This window comes from Musca domestica, unplaced genomic scaffold (assembly GCF_030504385.1).
Source record: "Musca domestica strain aabys unplaced genomic scaffold, Musca_domestica.polishedcontigs.V.1.1 25, whole genome shotgun sequence".
Taxonomy (NCBI): domain Eukaryota; kingdom Metazoa; phylum Arthropoda; class Insecta; order Diptera; family Muscidae; genus Musca; species Musca domestica.
The window spans coordinates 8,123,857-8,137,962 of NW_026712277.1; the positions used below are offsets into that span (position 1 = coordinate 8,123,857).

The 14,106-nt window shown below is 36.0% G+C and overlaps 1 protein-coding gene across 8 annotated transcripts in view; it reads left to right on the plus strand.

Moving 5' to 3' along the window:
- Positions 1-1,057: 1,057 nt before the first annotated feature.
- The window catches only part of LOC101889864 (phosphatidylinositol 3-kinase 2), a 30,233-nt gene continuing 17,184 nt past the window's right edge, over positions 1,058-14,106 (plus strand). For 2 of the 8 annotated variants that reach the window (XM_059123676.1, XM_059123679.1), the window contains exons 1-2: positions 1,415-1,545; positions 12,188-12,362. In XM_059123676.1, coding sequence (XP_058979659.1) covers positions 1,522-1,545; positions 12,188-12,362 — 199 coding nt within the window. In that variant the 5' untranslated portion in view covers positions 1,415-1,521. Of the gene's footprint in view, positions 1,546-12,139; positions 12,363-14,106 lie in introns of those variants that run through there. The other 6 variants (XM_059123677.1, XM_059123680.1, XM_059123678.1 and 3 more) reach the window with 5 other exon arrangements.

Genomic DNA, 14,106 nt, shown 5'->3' on the forward strand with positions numbered 1-14,106 from the left:
TAGATGTGCAGGGTCTGAAAAGAATCGTAAGCTTATTTCGTATTTTATGAACCTTTTTGATTATTCGAAATTCTGACCCTTTGTGGGGGATGTACTAGGAGAAGTGAACATTTTTATTCCATTTTCACACCAGATATAGAGTTAGTAAAAATATTGAGACTTGTGAAGTTTGGAAAGAATCGAAAGCTTATTTCGTATTTTTTGAGCCTTTTTGGTTATTCGAAACTTCGACCCTTTGTGAGGGAAATACCATAATAGGTGGTCCGATCTAACCCCTCTTCACACCAGATCTTCTGTTAATAGAAATATTACGATGTACCAAGTTTGAAAAGAATCGGATTCTTATTTTGCTTTTTGCGAGGGTTGTGGTTGTTCAAAATGTTGACCCCTTGTGGGGGAGGTACCAGAAGCAGTTGGCCTATTTTGTTCATTTTCATACCTGAACTAGCATTGATGCAAATATTAGGATTTGCAAAATTTAAAGAAAATTGGATGATCCTCTCGTGCTTTATGAGATAAATTATTTTCTTTGATAGTTTCGACCTTTTGTAGGAGAGGTATCAGAAGGAGTGGATCGATATTGTCCATCTCCGAACTCGACCTAAGTCTGATAATAATATTACGATGTACCAAATGTAGACAAAATCCCTTCCAGAGTTGTCTTAGGCACCAGCCAGACCGACGGACGAACAGACACCGCAAATAATATAACGATGTACTAAACTTGGACAGAATCGAGTACTTTCTTCTAGAGTTGTCTGAGGCACCAGCCACCCCAAATTGACTCTAAATGTCTTTAAACTAATTTCGTCCGAAGAGACCTCTGGGGTCTTAAACCATTATTTCGAGGCTGGTTTAGACCTCATCAATGATTTATATCCTCTATAGATAGGCACATAAATTGTCAATTGTTGTCATTAAAAAAAGTACCTCGCTCTCACTTTTCCATCCCTGATCCACATAAGAAGCAAAAAGCGGCAACAGCATCAAATTGTCATTTTTTCTTTGCGGTTGACAATTTTCTCAATTTCTCTTAGAATTTCGCCAATTGCCACGATAAGCGGATCAGTCAAATTTTAGAGGTCTAGACGCGCAAACCGCAGAAAGAGGTCCAAGACAAAAACGCGATCGATCGAACGAACGGAAAACATTGACATTAGAAAAGCAAAAAATTAAAATTATAAAAATATATATTTGTGTGTTTGTATGTTCTGTACAAAAATATACATACTTATGTGCGTGAAAAGCTTTTTTTTCCATGGAATAAAAATAAATAAATAAATTATTTCAAGAAAATCGAAAGTCATAAATAAAGTGAATATCAAAATAAAATAAAAATATTCTGCTTTAAACCCCGAAATCCATAAAACACGCGTTTTACCCCTCCATTGTGAACCGTTACAAAACGTAAAACTCTATGAATTACTACTACTCTGTATGTATGAATTGTGAGAGGGGAAGTTGGGAAGTGTGGGTGGGGGTTGTGTGAAAGGAAAAAACAAAAAAAAACGAAGAGTTCCAATGAATAACAGCTGTTCCAAACCGGTGAACTTGTGTTTTGTTTCTTTTGTGTCTTCATAATAGTCTGCATACCCAACACCACGCATCATTACACACACACATGCACAAGTCATGGAATAGCAGAATTTCCACAAAGGAGGCACCTGAGGTTTTGTTTCTTTCCTTTTGTGGCATATTTTGTGTGTTAGAAGAAAAAAAAACTACAGTTTTTTTTTAAATAAAAAAAATCAAACGCATCATCACCATCATCTGTTCAAATCTATTTTTAAACACTTTGTTTCTGTTCTATACACGAGACCAGCAATAAAAACAGCAAGTGGGAAATATGTGTGTCCACGTATAGGCAGGCAGTCGGTCGGGCACTTGGCTTGATGGCTGAAATTCTATGGTCCAAATGTTGTTGCACATCCAAGGTCAAGGGCTTTGTCGTCAGAATTGTCTAGGCAAAACAAATATAGCAGCAGCAGCAACAACAATAAAAATTTAACAAAAATTTAGAAAAGAAAAAAAAAAAAAAACAAATTGCAACAACACACCCCAAATAAAAATGCAACAAACAAATAAAAACAAATCTTGGCCATTCACTCATTAACAGAACAAAAAAAAAGACATAGCAACAAAAACAAATCAAAATTTAGTTCTCTTTTTTCGTGTAGTGTTGCTCTTTGTTGCTCATCAACATCATGAAAGTGTTTTTCTCGGACTCACACATAGCACACATAGACCCCTTTCTAACATTGCCGGCGCTCATTTACAGCTCATTCGACAACAATAGTTTCATCAACAACAACTACTGCTACTACCTTTGTACCCCCACAGAAGAGGAAAAAGAGTCTCGCACTCACACACACACATACGCACCCTAAACAATGACAAATGTTTACAATGTGTTGACGATGGTCTTGCTGGTCCAATAGAGCTATCGGCAATTTGTTATATATGCTTTATTTGCGAACAAAATAAAGACACAAGAGCACAGTGGGGTGAGTTTGAGTAAAAGTGGGGAGATTTTTATTTTTTTGTGGAAAATAAAAAGTAACCTTGAAGAATTTTGAATAAGGAATAAAAGGAACAAAGAAGAAAGGATTTATTCTCAATGTGTTTTTTAATAAAAAAATTAGTTTTTTGCAATACTGAACTTGTTTCAATAGAAGAATTTGAGACAACAGGATGTGGCAAGACATTTCGAAATTTTTTTGGGGAATTTTGAAATATGCAATGATTTAGCGCTGGGGATTCTATTCAATTATTCCCGGTGTATTATAAGCAAAATTCAAATAAGAGCTATAATTATGGATTTGGCAAAGAAAGTTTTTTTTTCAGAGCTAAATTTTTAGATTTCCAAAGATTTTTCCCAGAACTTTTGAGGACTCTCAGATCCACATTTGTGGGTTCTGTAAAGAATTTTATGATTGGGATTTCAAAACTTTTTAGAGAATATCTGAAGGGCTTTTACGATTTGAGATTTAACATTAATTTAATATTTAGAATGACTTTAGTATTTCATTTAAATAATGCTGGATTTTTTATATTCTGTATTATAATACATTTTATACGGCCATCGAAAATAGGATTTTAGACCCCACGTTGTCTCTTTGAAGCAAATCCGTTTCAGGATATTTGAAGTCGTCTGCCTGTCCGGCTTGCGCACACGATAACTCTCGAAGGGAGTATACAAAGTTGCTACTTTATAATAATATTATCAAATATGGATCAAGTTCGGAGATGGGTAATATCGGTCCAACTCTTCTAGGACCTCCCATTTTCAAGAATAAAAAATAACCTTATACAGCGAATTTTGTGCAAACTTTGCAAATCTTAAAATTTATATCAGTGCTAGTTCAGGTGCGAAAATGGACAATATCGGCCGACTTCATCAAATACCTCCCCCACAAAGGTCCAACATTTTGTACAAAATGAGAAATAAGTATCCGATTTCATTCAAACTTGGCACAAAACCTGGCTACAGGGGGTATATATCATTTCAAACGACCAAAACGGGGTTTTATACCATAGGTCTCTTTGATCGAAAACCGTTTCAGGGCATTTGGAGTCGATCGATAGGGTTGCCCATGCGTCTGTTCGTCCATCTGTCTGCTTGGTGCCCACGATAACTCTCAAAGAGAGTATTTCATTTGGTCCAAACTTGCTATATCGCATTATAATTATCAAATATGAATCGAGTTCGGACATGGGCAATATTGGTCCACTCTTTCTGGTACCTCCCCCAAAAAAGCTCAAAAGTTTATAGAAAATAATTTTCAACATAGAAAGAGAACTCTGCAAATTCTAATATTTTTATGAACGTGCGAAAATAGGGTCAAAGAGTCAAAATTTTGAATAATTATAACTATTACCAAATGGGAAATAAGCATTCGATTTCATTTAAACTTGGCATGTTACCATATGTCTATCTACGCGAGATGTGGTGTGAATATGGAATATAGCAGACAACCTCTTCTGGTACCTCCCTCACAAAGAGATCAACATTTTGAATACTCATAACCCTTAGAAAATGCAAAATGAGCATTTGATTCTTATAAAACTCGGCGAATCCCAATATTTATATCAACAAAAGATCTGGTATGAAAATGGAATATATCATCGATCGATCGGACCACTTATTCTGGTACATTCCACACAAAGGGTCAACATATTCTGAATAATAAAAACTCTCACAAAATACGAACTAACCATCAGATTCTCTTCGAATTTCAGTCACTCCAATATTTCTACTAACTCTATGTCTAGCATGAATATGGAATGGATTAGAACACTCCTTCTAGTTGAAAATTTTGAATATTCATAAGCCTCACAAAATGAAAAATGACTATTCGATTCTTACCAAACATGGCACACCTGGTGTAAAGATGGGATAAATTGGACCACTTCTTCTGGTTCCTCCTCCCTCCCCAACGGGTCAACAATTTTGAATAATTAAAACTCCCACAAAATACGAAATAACCCACCAATTCTTTACAAATTTCGTACATTCTAATATTTCTACCAACTCTATGTCTAGTATGAAGATGGGATATATCAGCCCACTTCTACTGGTACCTCTCCCACAAAGGGGTCAACATTTTGAATAAACCAAAAGCTCACAAAATGCGAAATAAGCATCCGATTGTCTTCAAATTTCACACATCCTAATATTTTTACTAACGCAAGATCATATGTAAAGATCGTAGATATCGGTTTACTTCTTCTGGTACCTCTCTCACAAAGGGGTCAACATTTTGAATAAACAAAACGCTCATAAAATGCGAAATAAGCATCCGATTCTCTTCAAATTCCCCACAACCCTATATTTTTACCAACGCAAGATCTGGAGTGAAGATGGGATACTCCGATCTATTCCTTTTGGTACCCCACCCACAAAGGGATCAATAATTTTGAATAACCAAAACGCCCATAAAATGTGAAATAAATTTACGATTGTGTTCAAACTTCATACATCCCAATATTTCAACTAATACAAGATCTGGCATGAAGATGGAATATGTCAGCCCACTCCTTCCAATACCTCCTCCACAAAGGATCATAATTTTAAAAATTTAGATCTCTTATAACTTGTGAAAGAAGTCAGCGATACTTTTCAAACTTGGTATAGCCAAATATTATTCTTAACCAGATATTTGATGTTTATATAGAATTTATTCCGGAACCTCCCCCACAAATTTTGATTAACAATTATTCGCATAAAAAAGTTCTTGTTAATAAGTTTTCCCTTAAAAAAATTCCCCCACTGTGCGTATTTTGTCTAGGAACAAACAACAATTAAAAATATCTAATTTAAAATCTTCGCGCTTTGTTGTTGTTTTTAGCGTTTTTTTCTGTTAGACTTTGTTATGTGACATTAAGTCTAATGAAGTCAAGCAAACCATAAATCACCGACTACCAACCGTATAGCCATTGGATAATAGCTTTTGTTTTAGTTGTTTAGTTCGGATGCCAAATATCCAAACAAATTTGCCATGCAAAACAAGAAAACTACGCCACCTTCAAATGTTTGGCCCAAATATGCCCCTGCTCGCCCCACATTCTTCTTCTTCTACTTCTCTATTTACACATTGTAATTTAGTTGACAGAAAAAAACAACAGCCAATCAAGCGCCAAAAAAAGCAGAATGGAAAAAGACCACAATGAGGGAATAAACTTGTTGATCATCTATTGCAGGCATTTCTCTCTTGGGTTTCTTCTGCGTCCTCTCTCACTCGCAGACAATGAAATGACACAACAAGATGAAAATATTTTGAGATGATTATCGTTATAAGAGATTGGCTTTTATCAATTAATCAAGAGGATACTTGAGATTTCAAATTTAGATTTGGGTCAGCAGATGAATGGTATATTGGGGCGGGTCGAATGTGAAACTATTTTATTTATAGTAGCCGTTATGACATTGCAGGAGTCTGTAAACCCTGACAACAGTGATTCCCATGTTTTATGTTTTGAAGGGGTCCTATTCTCTCTCTCCTCAGGAAGGTCTTCTTAAAAAGAGATAGATAGAGAGAGTAAGAGAGAAAACTAGATTTTATCTAGAAATATTTATGGGAGGGAAAAATCCTGAAGAATCCACATCTTCATAAATAACAAGTTAAATAGTATCAGTCGGATTTTCCGACAGATGTATACCCCCAGACTTGAGTTATGATTATTCTAACTGTGGACCCTTTATGTGGGAGGTTCCGAAGAAGTTGGCCAATATTGTCCAATTCGTATCTGACCTAAATCTGATATAAATATTACAACGTGCCATATTTGGACTATATCATCTACTTCCTATATTTTATATGAGATATGTGCAAATTTTTGGAAAATGTGGAAAAATGCCTGGGGTACCAGATATAAGAGACCAAAATATTCTACTTCCTCTAGGACATATAAAAATATACAAAAAGGTACCAGAAGAAATGGTTCGATCTATACCATCTTTACAACAGTTGATGCAAATATTGAGATGCACCAAGTCTGAATGGAGTCGGGGGTTAATTTCGTGTTTTATGACCTTCATGGATATTAAAAATGTTGACACTTTGTGTGGGAGTTACTAGAAGGTGTGGAGCGATACATTCCACATTCGCAGCAGATCTTGTGTTAGTAGAAATAACGGGATGTATGAAATATGAAGAAAACCGGATGCTTATTTCGAATTTTATGATCGTTTTGCTTCGAAGCTTTGTGGGGGAGGTACCAGAAGGAATGGACCGATCTTATCCATCTTTATAAGAGATCTTGTGTTGATAGAAATATTGAGATGTATTAGGTCTGAATGGAATCGGATGTCAATTTCGTGTTTAATGCGCTTCTTGGATATTCAAAATTTTGAACCTTTGTGGGGGAGGTACCAGAAGGAGTGCGTCGATATATCCCATCTTTACACTACAACTTGGGTTAATAAAAATAATATGATGTGTGTAATTTGAAGAGACTTGGATGCCTATTTAGGATTTTATGATCGTTTTGGTTATTCAAAATTTTGACCCTTTGTGGTGGAGGTACCAGAAGGAGTTCGCCGATATATCCTATCTTCACACCAGACCTTGGCTTAATAAAAATATTGCGATGTGTGTAATTTGAAGAGAATAAGATGCTTATTTTGGATTTTATGATCGTTTTGGTTATTCAAAATTTCGACCCTTTATGGAGGAGGTACCAGAAGGAATGGTCCGATCTCTACCATATTTATAACAGATTTTGTGTTGACAGAATTATTGAGATGTACCAAGTCTGCATGGAATCGGATGTTAATTTCGTGTTTTATGAGCTTCATGGATATTCAAAATTTTGATCCTTTGTGGGGGAGGTACCAGAAGGTGTGAACTGATATATCCCATCTTCACACCAGACCTTGGGTTAATAAAAATATTGGAGTATGTGTGGTTTGAAGACAATCGGACACTTACATCACATGTTATAAGATTTATAAATTTCCAAAATTTTAACACTTTGTGAAGGAGATACTTGATGAAGTGGACCGATATTGTCCATTTTCGCACCTGACCTAAAACTGACGCAAATTTTAGGATTTGCAAAGTTGGAGAAAAATCGGATTATCGTTTCTCTTTCTGTGAAATAAAATATATTTTCTGAAAATCTCGAACTTTTGTGGGGGACCTATTAGAAGGAGTGGGCCGATATTGCCCATCTCCGAACTCGATCTAAGTTTGACAATAATTTTATGATGTACCAAGTTTGGAACAAATCGAATACTACCTTCAAGAGTTATCGTGCGCACCCGTTAGACAGAGAGATAAACAGATAGACGGACAGACATCGCTGGACCGACTCCAAATTCCTTTAAACGAATTTGGTCCAAAGAGACCAACGGTCGATGAGGTACGTTTTGGCCGTATCAAATGATATATACCCTCTCTCGCCATTTGGCTGAGGGTATAATCAAATGATGTATACCCTCTCTAGCCATTTGGCTGAGGGTATAATTAAATCTTAAAATTTTTTTAAAAATTACTGTTTTTTCAAAAAAGTTCTCCTCTGACCCATCCAGTTTCTTTTGTAAAAACATCCCAAAAAATATTCACTTTCATTATTTAAATCTATTTAATTTAGGGCTCATCAAATTTCATTGCCAATAAATGGCAGCAGTTTCCCGAAATGTTCATCCCTTCCCTCCCTTCTCCTCTCCCATTTTCTCATTCGTTATCTTATTACAAAAAATTCATTATAGTTTCCATAATAAAATGTCATTTTCAATTCATGCAAAACAAATTGCTTTCTGATTGAAAAACAAGTCCATAGCCTCCATAGCCAAGCTCTTGAAATGCTGCCTCCGCCATGCATTAGGCCTATTTCACATTCCATGCCATTCCATTCACATCACACAATTCCAACCAAGGACAAGCGACAATTCAATTTGGATAGGAGCCAATTTGGATTGGTCTTGAATTAATGTTGTGTTAAAATATTTATATAAGTGTGTTTAATGATTATTCAATCTCTCGTTAACTCCCACCCAACTGCCCTCTCTTGCGCTCTCAGAGACAAACACATACACACTTGGCTGCGTGTGGCAAATTCTACAAAACCAATTATCCTCAAGCAATTTAGGGGAATGAGAGAGAATCTCTGTTTGTACCATGAACTTCAAATACAAGAGATTTTACTTGTCAACCGTTATTGGCAGAGAGGGAGAGAGAGAGTGGGGGGACATGCTAATAAGCTGTGCGTGTCACCAAGAAATTCAAACAAAACGAAACACAACTAGTTTTTCTTAAAAGTCGTTGACTTTCTTGGACCTCCATGCCTGCCTAACTACCTTCCTGGCGAAGTTTCTTCTAATTTATGGTAATACCATTTGATGGCATGTATTATTTGTTCGAACAACAAATATGTTTATGGTTATTATAAGGCCATTAATGTAAATAACCGGAACAATTTTCTTGTTATTTTTGGCCAACTATAAAATAAAACAAATTCTCACATTTGCCTTTTCCTGCCTCTCTATCCCTCTCTCTAGTTGTTTGTTGTTAGTTGTAGTCATAACCAACAAAGTTCCGTTTTTGTATTTAAATAGGCTTTAGTTGTGTGAGTGTGTGTGTGTGTGAAGTATGTGTTTTATTGGTGTATACCAGTACTTAAATCCCATAAGCAATTACCATAACCTATTCCGAAACTTTAATTCCTTCTTTTGTCGTGTGAGCATTGGGTATTTAATGGAACCTATTTCGAGATTGTGGAGAAATTTGAGCAAACAGATTACACATTTTATATAAGCTGAGTCATCGGAGAATGTAGTTAAAAAATATTGAGATATACGAAGTCTGAATGGAATTGGATGTTAATTTCCCGTTTTATGAGCTTCATGGTTATTCAAAAAGAGTGGACCGATATATCCCATCTTCACAGAAGATCTTGGGTAAATTAAAATATTGTGATGTGCCGAATATGAAGAGAAGCGGATGCTTATTTCGGATTTTATGATCGTTTTGGTTATTCAAAACTTTGGCCCTCTGTGGGGGAGGTACCAGAAGTGGTAGACCGATATATTCCATCTTCATACCAGACCTTGGTTTAGTAAAAATATTGTGCTGTGTGTAATTTGAAGAGAACAGGATGCTTATTTCGGATTTTATGATCGTTTTGGTTATTCCAAATTTTGACCCTTTGTGTGGGAGGTACCCGAAGGAATGGTCCGATCTCTACCATCTTTATAAGAGATCTTGTGCTGAGGGAAATATTGAGATATGCCAAGTCTGAATGGAATCAAATGTTAATTTCGGGTTTTATGAGCTTCAGGAATATTCAAAAGTTTGACCCTTTGTGGGGGAGGTACCAGAAGAAGTGCACCGATACATTCTATCTTCACAGCAGATCTAGTGTTGGTAGAAATAATGGGATGTGTGAAATATAAAGAGAAGGGGATACTTATATCGGATTTTATGATCGTTTTGGTTATTCCAAATTTTGACCCTTTGTGGGGGAGGTACCCGAAGGAATGGTCCGATCTTTGCCATTTTTTTAACAAATCTTGTGTTGATAGAAATATTGTGATGTACCAGGTCTGAATGGAATCGGATGTTAATTTCGCTTTTCATGAGCTTCTTGAATATTCTAAATTCTGACCCTTTGTGGGGGAGCTACCAAAAGAGGTAAACCGATTTAGCCTATCTTCACACCAGACCTTGGTTTAATAAAAATATTCTCATGTGCGTAATTTGAAGACAATCGGACGCTTACCTCACATTTAATAAGAGCTGTAATTATTCAAAATTTTGAACCTTTGTGGGGGAGGTACTTGATGGAGTGAACCGATATTGCCCATTTTCGCACCTGACTTAGCATTGATGTAAATAATGGGACATACAAAATTGGAGCAAAATCGGATTACCCCTTCTCTATCTGTGCAGTAAATAGTTTTCTTTGAAAATGTTGACATTTTGTGGGGAAGGTGCCAGAAGGAGTGGACCGATATTTCCCATTTCCGAACTCGATCTAAGTTTGACAATAATATTACGATATACCAAGTTTGAATCAAATCGTGTATTCCCTTCGAGAGTTATCGTGCGCACCAACCAGCCTGACAGACAGACAGACGGACGGACTTCGCTAGATCGACATCGGATTTGGTCCAAAGAGACCTAGGGTCTAAAACCATTATTTCGATGAGGCACGTTTTGGCCGTATCAAAGGATATTTACCCTCCCTAGCCATATGGCTGAGGGTATAAAAGTCGCTATCCTTAGAAAAATGGCTAAAAACATCCATTCATATCTCACATAGAATCTTCCTTTCAAATCCATGTTAAAGAAATTTCTCAACATAATTTGCATTTTCAGCTCAACTAGCCGTTGGAAATATTTCAATTGATGGCCCGGTCATCTCCTTCCCCCTCCCCTTTGCCTCTTTTATATTCATAAATTAATAAATTGAACTAATCACTCAAAAAGGCCACCAAAGACCCTAATTACTCAACCAAGGATTAAGGAATGAAAGTTATTTTACAAAAAAGGACAAAAACTTATAACGGCAAAGTCTAATGTCCTGTAATGGCAAGTTAACTACAAATAGGCGCGCTCACAGCGGATATTAATCATTTCCGGTTACCGGTAACCAAAAAAAGAAATACTGCTACTTAAGTGTTTTAAATGACTTACAAAAGGGCCAGAGGGAAAAACTAATTTGAAAAACAAAAAACACAACAAAACTGTTGCATGTTACAACAAAATGTAAGGGAAATTTTCTATCCAAAAAAAAAAAAAAAAAAAAAAAAAAAAACAAAAACAAGAAATATTTTACAGCAATAAAAAGAAAAGCACCTTATGATAACCCAGTGAACAAATGCATTTAAGTTTAATTCAATATTTGATAAAATGAGGTTAGGGTCTGGACGAATAAGGTATTGAATATCACAAAATGTAAATTTTTAGAAATTACAATTTTCGCTCATGAGAGAACTTAGGGTATCTCAGAGAATATTTTTTTTTCCTCAAATTCTTGCATAAAAATAATGTCTCTCACAATAGTTAAAAAATATATTCCCATCCTAAGAACAAGATTTTAATGTTAATTTTTTTCAAATGCAAATTTTTGGCTTCCGTGCAGTTCTGGAACAGATCATATGTGTGATAGTCCTTGAAAAACTCACATAAAATTCCCCATCACGGAGAGGTTATATAATTCCCTCAAAAAAAAAGAGTATCATTCGATTCAAATCTTGTCACTGGTCCTCTTTTAGGAAACCAGTCAATTAAATAATTTTTATTACAAAATGTCAGATTTTTTCAACAAAAATCTTCACTGGGAATTTTTTTGGGGCAGACCAACTGCTAAACTGTTCAAATGAACTTGTTCTACACTTACCCACACAAAACACACACACACACCCACACCATGCATACAGCCCTCCAACATTACAGAAATTCCTACATACATATATCGTTTACACCAAACTTAGCCACCTCAGACCTGGGTCTCGCCACAAAAATTGAGACATTCATCAAAGTCAGAAGAGCCCAAAAAACCAACGACCAACAGCCATTCATTGATTGCATCCATTTGTTGTTGCTTAACGAAATCTCAAAATCTTTGATACCTCCCCAAAACAAACTACAACAACAACAAATAAAAACCCAAACACAATAAATTCAATAAAACACAAATAACAAAAAAAAAACAACCCAAAATGAATTTAATGTTTCGCAAGAATTTTCGTGAGGGTGCCAGCGGCAAGAGCGGTGGTGGCGGTAGCAAATTACAAACGAAAGCAAATCGTACTAAACGCTCGCGTGACATGGGTCTCACATCGCAGTCCGACGACATACACTACAGGACACATCTGTTTTTCTCACCGAATCGGCCGGGTTATGATGTGGGCGAAGGTAGGCGCTCACCCGAAAACCAAACAAAAAACAAAATCACTCACTCACTCAGTCAGCCATTCATTCATTTACACCAACAACAAATAAATGCCAAGAACAGTTAATGAAAATTAAAGGCATATCATACACACACACTCATACATTTGATGTCTGTCTTTCATTACAAATAAATCACAAACACACTCACACATACCAAATGAATCTCTTCATAAATAACTAAAATAAATACTACTCGCTTTGAGAGGAAAGTGGTCATTGGGAATGGGTTACTAATAGAGTCACTAAGTTACTTTTTTCAAGGAAATCGAATAAAATGGACATTTAGAGAGGAATTAATTCGAGTTTTGGTTGCAGATGTTGAACTTAAACCATAGTGGAGTTTCAAATAAAAATTGTCGAAAAAAAAACTTTGGAAAAAATTTAAAATTCTAAGATGGTGGACTTTTTGCTCATAAGGTGAAAGTACATAAAAGGCTTTAAGTCATAGGCTGGCTTCTTCGTAGAGAAACAAAGGAGCTTTAGGTTGACTTAGTTCGATTTTGGTCCTACGCTCCTTTGTTCTTTTTCGAAGAAGATCACGAAACCAGAAAATAAAGTCTAAAAGTCGGTCGGATGATATATGGGAGCTGTAGCTATATCTGAACCGATTTTCACCAAATTTGACATACCTGTTTCTAGGCTCAATTTGGTCGTAAGTGCCAAATTCCATCCCATTTGGGGTAATATTACAAGTTTGGTGCACAATGAAAGGCAAATCGGACGAAGATATGTATGGGAGCTATATCCAAATCTGAACCGATCTCGATAAAATATGGCAAAGGTATTTCTGAGCTATATATGATACACTTCCCCGAATATCGTTGTTACGGAGTACATATTACGGCTGTGGAGAACAAATATATCGGAGGAACATTACATATGGGAGCTATAGCTATATCTGAACCGATTTTCACCAAAGTTGACATACTCGTTTCTAGACTCATTTTGGTCGTAAGTGCCAAATTCCATGCCATTTGGACTAATATTACAAGTTTGGTGCGCAATAATATGTAAATCGGATGAAGATATATATATGAGAGCTTTATCCAAATCTGAACCGATCTCGATAAAATTTGGCAAAGGTATTTCCGAGCTGTATTTGACATATTTCCCCCAATATTATTGTTACAGAGTGCATATTACGGCTGCGGAGGACAAAAAAAAACAAATCGGATTAACAATATGTATGGGAGCTATAGCTATATCTGAACCGATTTTCACCAAATTTGAGATTCTTGTTTCTAGGCTCAATTTGGTCGTTAGTGCCAAATTCCATACCATTTGGGCTTATGTTATAATTTTGGTGTACAATTAAAAGCAAATCGGACGAAGATATATGTCGGAGCTATATCCAAATCTGAACCGATCTCGATAAATTATGGCAAAGGTATTTCTGAGCTATACATGATACACTTCCCCGAATATCGTTGTTACGGAGTGCATATAACGGAGGACAAAAATAACAAATCGGATGAGGAATATATATGGAAGCTATATCCAATTCTGAACCGATTTTCACCAAATTTGACACACTTTTTTCTAGGCTCAATTTGGTTGCAAGTGCCAAATTTCATCCCATTTGGTTTTATATTACACGTTCGGTGCACAATAAAAGGCAAATCGGACGAAGATATATATATGGGAGCTATATCCAACTCTGAACCGGTCTCGATAAAATTTGGCAGAGGTATTTCTGGGCTATATA